The 17,258-nt window shown below is 59.8% G+C and overlaps 1 protein-coding gene across 7 annotated transcripts in view; it reads left to right on the forward strand.

Annotated features, from left to right (window-relative positions):
• Positions 1-17,258, forward strand: part of TXNRD2 (thioredoxin reductase 2) — a 75,428-nt gene that overhangs the window by 40,290 nt on the left and 17,880 nt on the right. For 6 of the 7 annotated variants that reach the window (XM_025474831.3, XM_025474833.3, XM_049101873.1 and 3 more), the window contains exons 12-18: positions 450-586; positions 3,740-3,835; positions 4,118-4,210; positions 5,743-5,814; positions 5,988-6,085; positions 7,726-7,942; positions 9,029-13,333. In XM_025474831.3, the coding sequence (XP_025330616.1) occupies positions 450-586; positions 3,740-3,835; positions 4,118-4,210; positions 5,743-5,814; positions 5,988-6,085; positions 7,726-7,849 (620 nt within the window). In that variant the 3' untranslated portion in view covers positions 7,850-7,942; positions 9,029-13,333. The remainder of the gene's footprint in view (positions 1-449; positions 587-3,739; positions 3,836-4,117; positions 4,211-5,742; positions 5,815-5,987; positions 6,086-7,725; positions 7,943-9,028; positions 13,334-17,258) is intronic. The other variant, XM_025474832.3, reaches the window with a different exon arrangement.

The raw sequence follows: 17,258 nt of genomic DNA on the forward strand, positions 1-17,258 counted from the left end.
AGCAAATTATCTCTGTATATACTCAGTTATCAGCTGCATATCCAATGAGGCCCATTTGTTTCAGGTTCTTTACAAGGTACAGGAAATACCCCCCCCCCCATTTTTGATTTATTTTTTGTTGTTGTTGTTTGGATATAGAAACTATGTATATGATTTAAAAACCAAAATTGTGTTGCAGGATGTATTCAGAGAAGGCCTATCCCCATCTCTGCATCCTCCACCCCTTTTCCTTCCTTTCTGTTCCTCCGGGTCCTGCTCCTTTGTGCAGATAAAGGTGTAGGGGTGGATGTGCATGCGTGTGAGGCCCACAGAGGCTGGGAGCCCCTCGACGCTGTTGTGCTTGACGTCTTCCCAATTCCAAGTGCACATGCTGGCAAGTGTTTTGAATAAACCAAGGAATCTCTGTCAGACCTGCTACAAGTCTTTCAGCTTTCTCTTTATTTCTTCAGGTCGAATTCCAGAAACCAAAAGTCTGAATTTGGAGAAGGCTGGAGTAAACACCAACCCCAACAGTCAGAAGATCCTGGTCAATGCTCAGGAGGCCACCTCCGTCCCCCACATTTATGCCATCGGAGACGTAGCAGAGGTACAGCCTGCACCTGCCCATGGTCTCGCACCCCATCCCCCAATCCCAGCCTGCACCTGCCCCCCAACCTTGTGCACCTAACAAGGCTCACGGAGCCTCTGGGCCAAACCCCAAGTGCTGTTGGACTCAACTTCTGGGAAGGATTGGTCACCAGCCTCTGCTTGCTCGAATGTTCCTCCTTTCTGTCTGGAGCAGTGGGGCAGGCTTAAAAACCCAAAGCGCCATCAGCAAATTGCTATTCCGAAATCTCCCCACGTGTGGCTCTGAGGGAAGGACATCTGTTTGCACACGACGTGGGCCTCGACTTCCCGACGGCGGGCTGGAGGTGCAGAGCCCTAGAAATGCTGCTGCTGGGCACAGCCTTGTGGCTATCCTGGCCCTGCACCACCAGCTGACCTCCTGGCCTCGGTTTACCTTCTAACTTGTGGGCGGGTCAGTACTCTCCCTGCCCGGGCTGTCAGATGGGGACAGGGCATGTGGACACAGCCCCACTCACCAGGCCTGCCTGGTCCTCCCCTGCGGGTCCCTGGTGGAAGCCTTACCCTGGCCTGGGAGGCATCTGGTCAGCACCGCACCCCTCTTTGTGGCCTCTTTATGGCCGGCAAGCCGTGGGACCCTCACATTCCCAAAGCCTCAGGAGCCATCGGCCAATCCTGTACATGCACAGCATGGCCTAAGGAAGGTGGCTCGGGAGGGACCCTGGCAAAGGAGCCTGAGAGATACACCGGGCCCCCTAGACCCCTGCGGACCTCTTGGTGGCCAGACCTGCCATTGTCCTGCCAGCGTTCCTGACACGTTAGCTTCCTGGGGCCGCCGTTACAAATCACCACAGGGTAGCTTAGATAGACAAATGTATTCCCTCACATGCTGGAGGCCAGAAGTCTGCAGTCAAGGTATGGGCAGGGCTGTGCTCCCTCTAAGCCTCTAGGGGAGGATGTGTCCTCATTCGGCAGGTGGTCCAGACTCAGAGCTGCAGCGCTCTCTGCCCGTGATCGCGTGTGTGCATGTGTGCAACCGTCCTTGTTTCTTTTTTTCTCAGGAGAGAAGCCCATTGCATTTAGGGCCACCCTAAGTGACCAACCCTAAATGATTCAATTCTTTCCTTCATTACATTTGCAAAGAGCCTCATTTCCAAACAAGGCCCCATTCTGAGGTTCCAGGCAGACATGAATTTGGGGGGATGCTGTTAAACCCACCATGATGTGCTCTGGCACCAGCCACTTTTCTGATTTCTGTGGCTACTGCAGGAACAGATAAAAGTCCTAGGCCTTATAGTGGCATTCTGGTCGGGGTCACAGAGGACAAGTAAGTAAGTGAACTGTTTCAGGTGGATGTCAGAGGATGCATAGTACGCGGTCAAGGGAGACCTGAGGGAGGAGCAGAGTGAGCTAGAGGGCCCGGGCAAGCTCAGCAAGGATGCTTGTGCCTACCCGAGACTGCAAGCACTGCCTCACCTACCCATACCCCAGAACCCACTTTGGGAAATGCCTGGGGGTAGGGGGAGCCAGTATCTGTGGCGAATGAGTCCCTGGGTGGGGCATCCCAGAGCCGAGGAGTACAGGTGGCAGTTTTCCCCAGTGCTGTGGGACCATCCCTCCCTCAGCCTCTGCTGCAGCTTGTGATGGGTGGGTCTTCCAGAGAGCTCGGCACACTCGTAGAGACAGACCAGGGCAGGAGGCCATGCAAGCCTGGGCCTCCCTTTTGTTCCTGAGAGGGCAGCCTCCCCATCTCGCACAGGTCTGTCCTGCAGACACTTGACCCCATTCAGACCCCTCCTGCCAGGACAACATGGCCCCTGCTATGCCCAGTGTACCAGAGAGGTCACCCACTGGCTGTGGTCAGTGCTGACATTGAGCCAAGTGGCTGCCACTTGAGTTCTCAGGTTGCCTGTGAACCCAGGTTCAGGAAATGGTACGTGGGGAGCAGACCGCCAAATGGAGGCAGGACCATAGGGACAGCTTGCTGGAGCAGGTGTCAGAGCTGCAGCCACTCCTCCCACCAAGTCATCTTTGACCGTCTAGTTGGCCTGCTCCTGTGGATGGAAGTGAGTGGCTTCACGTGCCTGCTTGACTGGGCATGACTGGGCATCGCTGTTGCTTGTGTGATCTCTGCCAGTGGGGACACGTCATCCTCTGAGGGCACCTTCTGTGTTCATCCTGTGTGCTGCAGCACCGGTAGTCCTGGGAGAGAGTGCCACACGTATGATACCGGGCTTTCTGCACAGCCCAGGAGCTGAGGGTGCTGCCAGCGTAGTGGAAACCATAGTGTCCCAGACTGTAGGACTGGAAATAGCACACGCAAAGGCTATATTTATTGAAATATTAAATCCACTCAGTGGGAAAGGTCATTCTGGGCCGTCAAAAGAGTTCACACCCCAGTGGTCCGGTGAGATGGGGACGGGTCCAGCAGGCTGGCGGGACAGCCATTGTCTAGTGACATATTGTGTGCTGTGCGCATGGACGTTTCCGCAGTCAGGCCCGGTGGAATGCACGGGCTGCTTTCACGAGTTTATCTCTGTGGATCTCTATTCATTTCTGGAATGTCAAACAACATCTGCATTTCCTGCTGCTGCAGAGGTGATTGACAGCCGGTCCCAGGCTGACGCGTGTAGGAACACTGGGGGCCGTGCCCCGCCCCCCCGCCCCGGTCCCCCAGCAGGACACACCCAGGGACAGAAGGCCCTCCAGCGGCACGCCATTCTGACTTGGGGTTTGTGATGGACTGTGACGTGCAAGCCAAGCTTCTTGTCAGGAGCACAAGAAATGCTTTCAGGGCCCGCTTTAGCGTGAATCCCGGTTAATGCGGACAGGGGAATAGTAGCAGGATCTCCTTCGAGCTTTGTTGAGGTTTCAGCTCTCCAAGATCACCCACATGAAGAAGGGGTTCAGAGAGAAGCCACTGGCGAGCGTGGGTGGCGTGGCCGGGCTCATTGGCAGCTCACCTGCTCTTCCGGCTAAGGGAGTCGTAAGCACAGGGGTCTCCCCAGAGCCGGACGGAGGCAAGCAAGCAGGAGAAGGAGCAAACCTGCTGAGGGCCCTGGCACCCAGAGGCAAACTGAAAGGGAGAAGCTTTACCAGGAAGGCGTGAGGGGTGGCAGGGGTGCCGCACAGTCTCGGATGTGCCAGAGTGACCCGGGTTCCTTCCTTGCCTCAGGGGCGGCCCGAGCTGACACCCACGGCTATAATGGCAGGAAGGCTCCTGGCCCAGCGGCTGTGTGGTCAGGCCTCGGACGTGATGGATTATGACAACGTGAGTACCCCCCTGCCCTCCGGCCTGGGGACGGCCGCGGCTCTTCCAGAGGGTGTGGGCTGTGCACGCACGTACATATGTGCCAACACTTGCACGTGTGCCGCCGCATGTGCATGTGCACGCATGTGAGGTTCGCTTTGTGGGTGCCCCCCCCCATCCCCCGCAGGCTGTAGCCAGCACGTCTGGGGACCTGGCCTGTGCTTGTTTTTCTTTGTGCCCCAGAGTGGGGATCTTCAGCTCTGCGTCCCAGGGGGCATAGCTCACTTGGGACCTGCTTTTCAGGTCCCCACCACAGTCTTCACCCCACTGGAGTACGGCTGTGTGGGGCTGTCGGAGGAGGAGGCCGTGACTCGCCACGGAGAGGAGCACGTGGAGGTAAGTCAGGACCCCGAGGCCTGTGTGGCACCCACACCCCAATGACAGCCCCTCCCCAGCAGGGGCCTGGAGGGCAAGCAGGAGTGCTGGCGCCCCTGCGTCCCAGGACCTGTGGTTTGGCAGGGTCAGGCAGGGACCCTAGAGACACGGCGTGAAGGGACGTGTGGGACAGGAGCGCTGGAGGACAGCCCGGAAGATGAGGGTCCTCTTGGGGTGTGGCCCCTCACAGGACCACGTGTCTCCCTCCACCTGGGAAGGCTTCTCCTACCCTCCAGCCGTCTGCTGTCGGCTTCTGCTCCCCGCCCCCAGCCCTGCTCCAGCCCTGCTCCTGCCCGCGGGTACCTCCGCCTCCCCGCCACCCCCACCTCTGTTCCTTATCCGAGAGCCAGCTAGGCCTCACAGGCCCCCAACAGCCCTGACTAGCTACTCACCCAGAGGAAGGCTGCTTCTGGAATCTGCTCAGCCAGCCGGCCGTGGCCCTGGGGTGGCCCCAGAGGGTGCCCGAGGTGGCCTGGCATGATGGGGGAGGCTTTGAAACCTGCCAGGCTGTGGGTGCTGGGAGCCTTTGCTGGCCTCATCTTGCTACTGCAGCAGCCTGCAGACGGACCAGGAGAAACCAGACCCCATGTGGCCACCACCGCGGGCCTAGTGCCCTTTGGGAATGAGTCACTGGGTTGCAGGGCCTGCCTCTTGCCCCAGTGCCCCGGTCCCCTCCATCAACGGGCTGGGCCTGACAGGCCAGCCTTCCACCCAGCACTTTATTTGCTATTTTTGTTTGATTCATCACAAGTACATGGGGACATATGTTCGTGGCATTCTATAATGTTGTTTTATGTTTCACGATGTTGAATGGCCAAATACCCTTTGTTTGTTTTCTTTTCAATTCTGTCTTAGTTAGAACAATATTCTCTGAAGTTCCATTAATTAATAATGGCTGTGCAGCACATGTGAGGGCCCTGCTCATTTTTTACTTGGCCGCAGCCCCGAACACGCTGTCGAGCTCTTCTCGGGTGCTGAAAGCCTTTGGCCGACAGCTCCAGTGTGGGCCGGGGGCCTCCCCATGCCGACCTCCCCCTCCTTGCTCAAGTGAGGGCCCAGCCAGCACCAGGGCACCCCTGGGAGGCCAGACAGCCGCCGGGTGGGCCGGGCACCCCCTTCCACGGCCTGCAGTCACCCTGTCCACGCTGCAGCATCTACCTGACGTGTGCTCCTGGGGGCACCGTGCCCTGCGCTGAGCCTCGGGCTCTGTAACAAGACCCCAAGGGCTGCATGCAGCCAGTCTGGTGCCCACCCTGCGGCTATGGTCCATGGGGGCATTGGGCCTGGGTGGGAGAAGTTCTGTCCCGCAGACGATGTGGCTCCAGCCATAGTCTGTCTTTGTGTGGGAGACAGAGGGGCGCTATTCATGGCCAGCTCAGGCGGTCCTTACCCCAGACCACAACCTGTAGGCCACGTGGGTGGCTCTGGGTCCCCACCACATCCCTGCAAACCAAGAGGCTGCTGAGTCCAAGCATCGGTATCTTGTCACTTAGGTTTATCACGCGTATTATAAACCACTGGAATTCACAGTGGCTGAACGGGATGCGTCCCAGTGTTACGTAAAGGTGAGTGTCCTTGTGGTCCAGGGCTGGGCATGCCCGGCGGCGAGAGACAGGGGAAGAGCTGGCACCCAGGGTGGGGAAGCCCCGTGCAACCACCCGCACCCCAGGCCAGGGCCACCCATGCAGCCCGGGGTCCCGTCTCCAGCCGGGCTGACCATTGACAGTGTGGCTTGCAGATGGTGTGCCTGCGGAAGCCCCCGCAGCTGGTCCTGGGCCTGCACTTCCTCGGTCCCAATGCAGGCGAAGTCACTCAAGGATTTGCTCTGGGGATCAAGTAAGTGCAGAGGAATATCAGCGTTGAACGATGCTCAGACTGGCGTCCCTCTGAAAGCGGAGCGGGGCATGGTAATTGGGAGTCTGCTGCATCGATGTCGCCCTTACGTAGCCTTGTGTGTTTTCAGCAGAGCATCTCCTCAGACGTGGCAGGTCTCATCACAGGAGAGGCAGCTTGCTTCTCCAGCCAGTTGCTATTAAGCCAGCCATACCACATGGGTCTGTGGCTGGGCCACCTGGAGGGCAAGGGGAGGGGTTCTGTCCCTGGCCATGGTGGCCAGGGTGGGGGGGGGTCACAGTTTGGGTATTCTCTCCTTAGAATGAGCAGGGTGGGGGCCCTCCTTCACATGGCCAGGCACCCCGGCAGGTCTGGGAAAGCTGCCCCACGGCTGGCAAGTGTTTTCCACAGCTGGGTCTTGGGCCCGGGCTGTGCTTAGTGGGGCCTTGATGGAGGCTCTGTGTGGGGGTGGTTGTCAGAGGCAGGAGGGTGGAAGGTGAAGTGGAAGTAAAGGAGCAGAGAGGGGCTGCAAGGGCCACCTGGAGCCCCATAGGCGCTGGGGGCCTGTGGCTGTGGCCAAGGTCCAGCCTCAGAGGTTGGTGGAGGTGGGAAGTGTGAGGACAGGGAGGGACCCTGGAAGACTGACGGGGGCCGTGAGGGGCTAGTCCAGATACCCCAGGGGCACCCCAGGCTTCCTGGCAGGTAACCATAATAATTACAGGACAGAGCCAATAGAAAACACGAGTGAGCAATTCACAGAAAAAGAAAATTAAAATTAATAGTAGAAATGTTTAACGTAATTAAAACACTGAGAAACCATTTTGGCCAGGGAGGGTTAAAAGGTTTGAAACTGTCCAGTCCAGTGGTGATGGTTTCCAGCATCTGCCTGGTGGAGACGCAGAAGGTTGGAGCAAATCAGTGGAGTGAGGAGACCCGTGTTCAGACGCAGGAGGAGGGTGTGAACTGGCCCCTCCCACTGGGGGCCTCCTGTCCACAAGGCACACACTTGTTCGTGCTGGGAGCTCACCCACCAGATACCCTGACATGTGTACGGAGACGCAAGAAGGGCTGTTTGTTGCAGCCTGGTCTGTGGATGGTGGGAGCACCCTGTGGGGAGTCCACGCTCACTGTGTCTCCGAGGAGGTGCCCCGGGGATGGTCGCTGCTGCGGGGGTGGGGGGCACGCGTGTGAGAAAATCATGTGAGCAGGACCAGGCAGGGGCTGAGGCAGGTGTAGGCTGCAGCAGTAAGCCGTGGGCTCGGTCTTGCTGGGACAGGTGGGGAGAGGGAGTGGGCTCACAGAAGGACCAGCCACAGGCCAAGGTGGGGCAGGTGCCTCGTGGGGTGGGAGCAGCAGGGAAGCCAGGATGGAGCAAGTGATTGGGGGTGCGGGGGAGGGTAGGTGGGAGGTGGGCCAGAGGTGGGGCTGCTTGGCATTTGCTGGGGCACAGTGTGGGGCAGGTCCAGCATAGGTGTTGGTGGAAGAGAGGGTTGGGGCCAGGGCTAGGGAGCAGTGAGGAGGCCATGGCCCTCCCAAGGGCCCTTCCAAGGCCCTCCCCGTGAGTCATCTCCCAAGGGATGGGAGGATGTGGGCACGCCACCCTGCACTGACTCGTGACCTGAATCCCCCATCCCCGTGTGCAGGTGTGGAGCCTCCTATGCGCAGGTGATGCGGACCGTGGGCATCCACCCCACCTGTGCTGAGGAGGTGGCCAAGCTGCGTATCACCAAGCGCTCGGGCCTGGACCCCACTGTGACGGGCTGCTGAGGGTAAGCAGCCATCCCTGCCAGGCCAAGGGCCCGTGGCACACCGGTAGCCCCACCGCCAGGTTCTTCGGAGGCTCAGATCCAGGTACACGAGGTAGGCTCTGTGTTGAAGGATGGAATGGAAGGGGGGCAGGGTGCCACTGTGATCTGCTGTCTCCGGGTGCGTGGGAGGCCACACCTGCCGTGCCTGCTTCAGACAGGGCAGCCCTGTGCTCAGGCTGTGGGGGCTGAAGAAGCTGGGCGGGGAAGGAGGCCGTGTGTGCCCCGCCAGAGTCCCCCAGACACTGGCCTGGCCTGGCTGCTCCCAGATGCAGGAAGTGTCTTGGGGCTGGGTCACGACACAGCGGCCTATCGTCGGGGGTGGGGGGACACTGGGTGTGGAGGGCGTCCCCTGGCTGAGCTCCCTGGGCCGCTGGGTGGCTGGAACACCCTCCCTCTCCAGCTTTGCTTCATGCATAGCCACGTCGGCTCCTTTCTGTGTCGCCCAGAAGGTGGAGACGCTGCCCTGTGCACGGCGGCCGCGCACATCTGGTTCTGTCAGAGGCTGAGGGCGGCCGGCGGGAGCCCCGGGGTCTGTTCATCCCAGCCCTCTTCTGAGGAGGAGGAAATCGGGAGTCCCTCCCTGACCACGGCCAGAAGGCTGCGTGGGGTCAAGGCCTACTCGGCTGCCCCTGTGGCAGCATTCCCCGGGCTTGGCAGCCCAGCCTGCGGGGCCCCCCGTCTGCCCTCTGGGGTGGGGGTCCTGAGGGCTGAGGTAGACTAGGGACGGGGGGGGCCTCAAGATGCCCTCAAGCAGGCCTAAGGGGCTGAGTAGCAGTCGAGGGTCCCATGGATCTGCCCAGGCCCGCGGCCTCTCTGGGTGCAGCCCGGGCCCCTGCTCTGCCCCAGCCAGGGCTGCCCTCGACGCAGACAAGTGAGGGGCATCCTGAGGAAGCTCTTCCCGGAACATCATACCGTTTTGTTCAGAGCCCGCCGTAAATTTTTATCATTTCAAAATCTTTTTTCCTAGCACGAGGTTCGCTGTGGTGCGTCAGTGTGGCGAGGGCGGGGGCTCTCCCTGGGGCCCGTTCCTCTTCTGTCCCCAGATGGTCCTTGTGTTTGGCACGGGAGATGTGGCCAGGCAAATGCGGGGCCTCTGTGACTACCCCATGCTGACCCCCTGCCCCCCCCATTGTTGTAGGACACTGGAGGCCTCACCCCTGCCTGGAGAGCCCCGAGGTAGTTGGCATGGGTGGCCCCCGGACGGACTGCCGCGTGCCCTGCAGGGATGGCTCTGAGGTGCTGAGCCCCAGCCCCTCACGCACCCTCCCACCTGGACCAGCCCCGCCAGGCCCCGATGCCAGAAGATGACGACGTGTGCAGAAACCCCCCTGTGGGCTGCCCGCGTCCGAGCCCCCTGGCGTTTCTGGAATGTAAATAAAGAGGGTGTTTTCCTGACGTGTGCGGCCTCCAGCACCCCGGGAGGGCCCGGTGGGGGGCCCAGCCGCCAGCCTGTCACCCACGCTCCGCCTCCTCACCCTTGTCCGGGAACCGCCTTGAAGCTGTGCTGCACAGGGGGCAGGGTGGCACCCCGGCGGCCACACCTCGGGACCCCCGAGCCCTTCTCCCCCAGGGCCCTCTGCGGGGCTCGGGTCCGAGCCAGGCGGCGCTCCGGAGGGCTGGGACCTGCCAGCGCTGTGGCCCAGTGACGGGAGCTGGCAGGGGTGGCGGGGGCTCTGCCCCTGGACGTCGGGCACCTCGTTCCGCTCCCACTGCGCCCTCCCAGCCGGTTGTCTGCTGCGCTCGGGCTAATCCTGCGCATTGAGGCTTGATGGGCCGAGGGAGCGGCGCTGGGCCCGCCGGCCTGTCACTCAGTGCGGAGAGCGGGCTGACAGTGACGGGCAGGGCCCGCATTGTGCTGGGGCTTTAGCGGCGGCTAATCTCGTGTCTTCCTTAAGAAAACAGCACTTAGTCTGCCCGCCCGGGAGCCCTGGATGGGACCCTGCTTGTCAGCGAACAAAGGAATGTCTTTGCACCTAATGGGCCTGCGGGAGCCTCCGCCGCTCGCCCGGCGTGCAGCGCGTGCAGGAGCTCTCAGACGCCCAATTAAGCTGCCGAGTGCAGGGCTGGGCCAGCGCCCTCCTGACAAGTGCAGCGAGACGTCAGCCGTGTCCCATTTAACGCACGGTTGGCGGCGCGCCCCTGCCTCGGAAGGTGCGGGGAGGGCCCCCCTCCGTGCTGGGGGTGAGGTGTTCCCCTGCCTTGGAGGCAAAGGGTGAGGTCTGCAGAGGGCGGCGAGGCAGCTGAGCCGCTGGGGGGGCCGGGCCCCTGCCGCGGGGCAAACGGAACCCTTGGAGTGGCTCTGGGGCTTTGTGTGACGGTGGAAAGGACACAGCCCGAGTGGGAGCCCTGAGCACACACCAGGCGGTCTCTGGGGCGGGGACTCCCCACCTGCCTGCCCACCCCACGGGTCAGCCGAGCGCCAACCCCGTCTCTATGACCCCACAACACCCCCCCCCCGTGGTTTTCTCCCACACCCTTTCCCCAGAAGGGGCCTTGCTCCGCGCACCTGCGGAGTCCGTAACCACTGCGCCCCCCACGCTGGGTCTGGCCCGTTCACCCAGCCTGTGCCCCCCTAGCGGAGAGGCGTCCATGGTCCTGGGCCCCGCCAGCCTCACTGTCCATCAGGCAGGGACAGGACAGCTCCTGGGGGAGGGCAAGGGACAGCCCCGTGCAGGAGGCCCAGGCGCCCCCCCCCCACCTTCCTGGTAAACCGTGGGCTGAGGCCTGGCCCGGGTCACAGCCAGTGGGCATGCCGAGTGAAAGCCTGCCGCGGAAGGCCCACGCTGGCAACTGTCACCACCCAGGCCGCCTTCGGGACCATGTGCTGCATCAGCACGTGCCTGCCTGGCCACGCGGTTCGGCAGCCGGACGCCCCCTACGCTCCTCCTGCTCGGTGGAGCCTATGGCTGACAGCCTGAGGTCCCCCGTCCACGCACTCGGGGCTGCAGTCTGAGTGAGAGCACGGGGAGCAGGGCCACGGTGGCTTCTGTCCTGCGTGTCCCATGGACCGCCCAGGTCCAGACTCACTGTGTGGCCCAAAGCCTCCCCCCGGGCCCACCCCTGCCCTGTCTCCGTCCCCACCAAGGAGCTCAGGGAGGGGCCAGAGCAGCACAGGCCAGGTGCTCTCCCGGCTCCACGTCTACCTTCCTGCCACCTTGGCGTGTTTTTATGATGCAATGAAAATATGATTTCAATTCCTCAGATGGTTCCGTGTGACCTGTAACCACCCGGCGATGTCCTGCACGATTCTGCTCATGGCTCCAGATTTTGCAATGACGTTGTTGGTGGGGGAGGTGCTGCTGCTCAGGGGCCGGACTACCCCTTCCGTGCCTCTCCCTCGGCTGTGAAGCAGGGCAGGTCACCCTCTGGTCACCCACCACCCCTCTCCCCCCTCAGCCTCGTGAGCTACTGTCTCCAAAGATCCTGAGGCTGCTGGGAAGGCGGCTCCACGGAGGAGGGGTGCCGAGTTATCATGGAGGGCTGGGCCGAGAACCAGAGGGGCAGGCTGGGGATACCTGGGACCCATGGTGGGGGCGCAAGAGGGGGGCAGCCCACGGAAGGTGGCCCAGACGCTCAAGCCCTGCTGGGGCCGCCCCCACATCCCGCAGCCCGGCTGGGACTGCCAGCTTCGCTGGGTACTGGCGGGGGGACACCCTCCCCACACACGCCTTGGCCGTGCTCTCACATGGCGGGGAGGCCTGGCGGAGGAAGTGACCGCTGTGCCCAGCCAGGGGCCCTCACAGGTGGAGTTGCCCCGTGAGAAACAGCTTGGTGTCAGGTGGTGCCTGCAGTTTGGGGTGTCTGTATCTGTGGCCTCAGGTTTGGGCTTGCCCCTGAGGTCCCCGGGGTGGCTCACCTGGCTGTGTCTCGGCCACACGCCTCACCTCACCTGGCTCAGGCGGGCAGCAGCTCCGAGGTGTGGCCTGGGCCCTGGGCCCTGGGGCGGGACGGGGACCTTCGGCCCTGGCTCACTCCTGCACACCCAGCTGTCAGGAGCTGCCACGGACCCAGGACCCTGCAAGACCAGACGCCCGAGTCATCAGGAGCTGTGCCACCTCCCGAGGCTTAGGGCCACCAAGCCATGCCATTGAGCCCTCCAGATTGTTCCGGCTCTGGGTGCCGGGCCCATTCTAGGGAGGGGGCTCCCTGGCAGGGTGGGCTCCTACCATTCACGGGAAGCCCACATGTAGGCAGCTAGCTCTTCTAAGTACGTCACGAGAGGTTCCCCTGCGCTGGGCTGCTGGTCAGGGCCTGGGCTAGGGTGGGGGCCCGGCTGCCAGGGCCATTCCTGTCTCCCCACACTGGCACACTCACCCCACCAGGCCTTCCAGGTCCCAGACTACCCCTTGGTCCCTTGGGGGCCGCTCCTTCACCCGTCTCCACTCTGGGGTCCCTGAGTGCCCCCTGTCTGCCCAGCCTGACCTGCCCTGGCCTCCACCCACCCACCTTCTTCCTTGTCCCTGCCCACTGCTCCCACTTGGCCCACCCTTGGGTCCCGGTCAGGGTGTATGCAGGGCACACTGGGCTGCTCGCTGCCAGAGGCGGGTTGGGAACTTGCCCCCAGGGTGAGCGAGCAGCAGTAGGGTGTTCTCAGTCTAAACCAGCTCTTGACCCAGAAGGTGAGGGTGCTTGGCTACTTGGCAGCATCTGGGCCTGGCTCCTGGGGGCAGCCCCCAGCCTCAGGGGAAGCTGCTCCCTTCGGCCTTGAACTCACAGGCTGTGGACCTCTGGCCTGATGGGGCCGTGGCTTTTCCCTCCCTCACCTCAGGCCCAGCCATTCTGGGGCAGAGACAAGAATCAGGGACAGGGCAGGGGATATAGCCATTGCAGCACAGGACCAGGTGTCCGTCCATCGGAGCCCCCCGCAGGCCCCCACCTGGGCCTCCTGCTCCCTCCCTATCCTCATCGGGTTTCCCTTGGTGCCTGGTAGAGAAAGCCCAGAGCCAGACGGTGGCGGGACTCCTAGGGGCAGCACCGATGCCCGACCCTCCTTTCGTCCTTCCTCTGCCACCATCCTGGGCCTGGCCTTTCCTGCTGGAAGCCGGGTGGCTCTGGGAAGCGCCTCAGGCCCGTCCCGTACCAGGCTGAGGCATTGGTAAATAAAGCAAAGCTACACCTTGGATGCCAGCCTCCTGGAGCAGGGTGGGGACGCGGGGGTGGCACGGGACACAGGCTCTGCCCACCTGAGGAGTGGCTTCTCTGCTGGGCTGTTTCACGGGGGTGGGGGTGGGGGCAGGTGTTCCCCAAGGTTCTACAGGCACCACTCTGCTGCTCGCCACCCAGGCCGGCGTCCCAGCTCCACCAGGGCTGGACTGGGGGGGAGCCGAGCTGCCGGCACCCCTCACACAAGCTGCTGAAGGAGAGAGGCGCACAAGTAGCTTTGGGGCACGTCGGCCACGGGCTGTGGAGATGAGGAGGCTGGTCTTTCGAGATTCTTCACCAGGTAAGAACCACAGAGAACTGAAAGAGACGTCGGGTCACGCAGCCAGGCCCGGGGACATCTGTGAGCGTGGGGGATCCCATGCCCAGCGCTCCTTGGAGCCTGCATCCCTGCCTGGCAGCTGTGACTGGTGTCGCTACCTCCTGTGGCCAGGCCCCACCGTGACGGGAACGTTCGCCAGAGGCCAAGGACGTGCGGCAGACAGCCTGGGCTCCCACGGCCACAGACAGCACCCACCTCAGGCTAGCAACGTGATGTTCAGGGAACCAGAGTGACAACAGCTGTGCCACCACCACCCCCACACACACATAGCCAGGGCTTGCCGGGAGCCCACACTTGCTCTGGATCTCTGGGGCGCCCCAAGGGGAGGAGACAGGATGTGGGGCTGTTTTACAGATACTGCCTCTTGCAGTCCCCCGAGAAACCCCTGTGAGAGGACTGCCCCGCCGCCCTGTCTCCCCTGCCCCCCCATCTGCCGGCCCAGCCCCGGGCGAGCTCTCGGGTTACTGGTCCCACCACCCCGGGGCTCTGGGAGCCCAGCACGTCCTGGTTCCGGGCCAAGCACCTGTGCCTTCGAAGGCAGCGAAGAGGCCGTTGCATCAGCCCATGGGGCCCAGCAAAGCATCTTAGAGCTGAGACCGCCTAATCCCAGCCTCAACGTGCTTTACGGTGCTTGGGTTTCCCTAATCCCGAAACCCAAGCCAGGGTCCCAGCAGCCGCCCCAGAGCCATCTGGGCAGGCAGCAAGGGGACCCCCTCCCATGTGCCTGCTATGTTTGCAACTGGCCCCCTAGGACAGGGCCGAGAGCTGGGCACTCACGGGGGAAAACCTGACCCTGGTGAACCCCGGGGGCAGCTGAGGAAAAGCGGAGCCCTCTGCGGACTGGCAGGTCGTGCCCCGGCCTCTTCCAGGCAGGAAATCCCGAGGCAGCGGCAACAGCAGGAGGACTGGTGAGGCAGGCCCAGCTCAAGCCCTCTGAGCTGCTGGCCTCTAGAGTTTCACAGGACAGTGATCCGGCCTTGTGGTTCCACAAAATTAAACTGGTTTTCTTTTTTTCCTAATAAAATCGGGATATTTGGCTTATAACTGATGATCAAATAACACCAAATGCTTGGGAATAGAGTGGGACCATATACACGAGACGATGTGGCCCTGTTATGTAGCAGCGGGGGCTCAAGAGCCAGCTGGGCCCAGCTCCCCGCATTCGACACTGGCCGCTAGACCCACCGGGGGTCCCAGGCCCCGGGCACCAGGCACACGGGAGTGGGCACCCCGGCGCAGGGCACCCCACGGCCTCTTTTTATGGCTTTATTAGTGAGGCACGCAGGCCACGTGTGGTGAGAACAGCTAATGGTGCCGCGGGTCTTTAGCATCTTTGAAGAATTTTCATACCCATAAATTTCCCAAAGCAGATGTAATTAGTTCTTTAGCTACCAGGGTCGAGATATGGGACAGAATGTAAGGAGATTAAAGCAACGTCCAGATGTGTTTTCTTGGGGCCTCCCACTTGTTGAGTGAGACCGATGCCTAGACCCCCCAGAAGTCCCCACGGGGTGCAGTGGTGCAGCCAGGGCACAGGCACGCCGCCCTCCTCCCCACTGAGGCCTCAGCGCCAGGTCCCCGCCGTGGGAGAGGGTGGACAGGAGGCAAGACCTCCGTGCGGCGTCAATGGCTCATTGTTCTGCCCTCAGTGGCTGGAATTGGGCCGGGTGATTATAATAATAAAGTCCTAACAATCAGCCAGTGGTTGAGTTTCCATAGCTTGGGGAGTATTTGGTTTTCAAAGTCTTTGGCAGGGGAGATAGTGTATAAATGGAGTGTGTTGTTCACATCAGCCTGTTCTTTGGAAGTCAGGGTCCCATCCAGCACCTTACTTCTCTCAAAAGATGCTTACCTGTCAGCTCCCCAGCACCCAGGCACGTCAGGGCGGGAAGCTGCACTGGGAGGCCCAGGCACCGTGTGAGTGAGTCCTGCCTTCACCAGCTCAGACAAGCCCTGACCCCCAGGCCAGCCTCTGAGAGCTGCTGTGAAGACCAGACGCTTGCCGGGTGGAGGTGCTCAGTGAGTTGGGGGGCTCCTAGGACTTACTCCTACCTTGTACCCCCTCCCACAACACACTTTAAGCTTTTGCCCATGTTGTCCCCTGGCCCCAAACTGGGCCTTCACCCTTCTGTCCTGGCTGACTTCCCCTCCTCAGTTAAGATACAGTGCAGGGATCCCCCCCCCCAGGAAGCCTTCTCTTGTCAGAGAAGGGATCCCTGCACTGTATCTTAAGGGGTCTACTTAGGGCTCCCATGGGGTGGTGTTTTTCTTTCACCCCAGAAGAGCCTCCCTTATTCACATCTTTGTCCCCAGCACGCCTTGCACATAATAGGTGTTCAAAGCGTGAACACTCTTGAAATCTTATTTTCAATACCAAAATTCCATGATGCCCAGCTCTGCACAATCTGAGGACATGTGCTCCACACACACTGTGCATCTGTGGAAAAGAGGTTATGGCTTAGGACCTGACCCAACTTCCTTCAGCTTACCTCCTCCTGGTTCTGACATGCCAGGGCTGCACGAGATGAGCAGAACACCAGATTTGCTCCAAGCATTTCATCAGGGACTGTGTGTCCTAACCACAAAGGCAGGCACAGCAGGATTGTGTAAGTGTCAGGAGGAGCTGGTCTGAGTTGTGACTGAGCCGCTTATAGAGGGCTAACTTTCCTGTAATTAATAATGGGCAACTCTAGACAAAAGAGAAAAGATAACGATTTGAAGGCACTAAAGAACAAATAAAAGTGGTGGAAACTAGAGGGAATCCAACCTTTGAAAGAAGAGAAATGCCCCGGATGAGATCCACGTTTGTACTGCTTTTCTGCTAAGGGCCCTCCCCAGAGCATGGCCCAGGTGACTAAAATGTAAGCAGAAATCTGTAATTCTATTGGCTCTCTGTTTCAAAGAAGAGAGTTTGGGTCAGCCAGAGCATCTGGAAATGAGAAGAATCCCTGAAAATGTACATGTAAACTTCTCTCAAATCCTTGGTTGGCTCCTGGACTGCATATGTATGAATGAACTCACGGGGACCAGCAAGAAGATAACAGCTGAGCAGAGATTTCAGCTATTGACTACTACAAAGGAGAAGAGTGTGGATCCCAAGACCTGCCAAGTCACAGAGACTGTGCAAACACCGCAGGCTCTCCATTGAAACTATGACTTAGGAGGAAAAAAAATTATGTTCCAGGATAAAAGGGTTTGTGAAATTAGGACTAAGGGCAGAACTGCAACAGATCAACCCTCAAAAATATAAAAGTAAACTCCCAAAAGTTCAAAATGGAGCAAAAGCAAAAGTCAACACACTTCAGAAGGAAACAATCCAAAGCCTCTCCCAAGTGCCGTTTGTAATGTCCAGAATGCAATAAAAAATTACTAGATGGGAAAGGAACACGAAAATGGGATTCCTGGCCAAGAAAAAAAAAAAAATCAAGAGAGAGCAACCCTAAGATGATTCAATGTTGGAATTAAATTTTAAAACAGCTATTATAAATATGTTGAAGTTCTCAAAGGAAAAAGAAAGGTCACAATGGATGAACAGAAGGAATTTTGGCAGAGAAATGATAATTGTAACAGAAAACCAAACTGAAATTCTAGAGCTGAAAAGTACAATAGATGAAATGTAACTGGATGGACTTTAAGTGATCTTTGGAACAGTCTGGAGATGACAGAAGAAAGGGTCAATGAACTTGAAGACAGATATCGACATTCTCTGATCAAAAAGAGAGTGGCAATAGAAGAAATATGGACCAGAGAGACCGTATTAGAAAGTCTAATATAATTGTGGCTCAGGAGAAAAGAGAGAGAATGAGGCAGGGAAAAAATTCTGAAGCAGTAACCAAAAATTTAATGAATTTTGGATCAACTTATAGATGCAAGAATCTCAGCAAAT

This window comes from Canis lupus, chromosome 26 (assembly GCF_003254725.2).
Source record: "Canis lupus dingo isolate Sandy chromosome 26, ASM325472v2, whole genome shotgun sequence".
Classification (NCBI taxonomy): domain Eukaryota; kingdom Metazoa; phylum Chordata; class Mammalia; order Carnivora; family Canidae; genus Canis; species Canis lupus.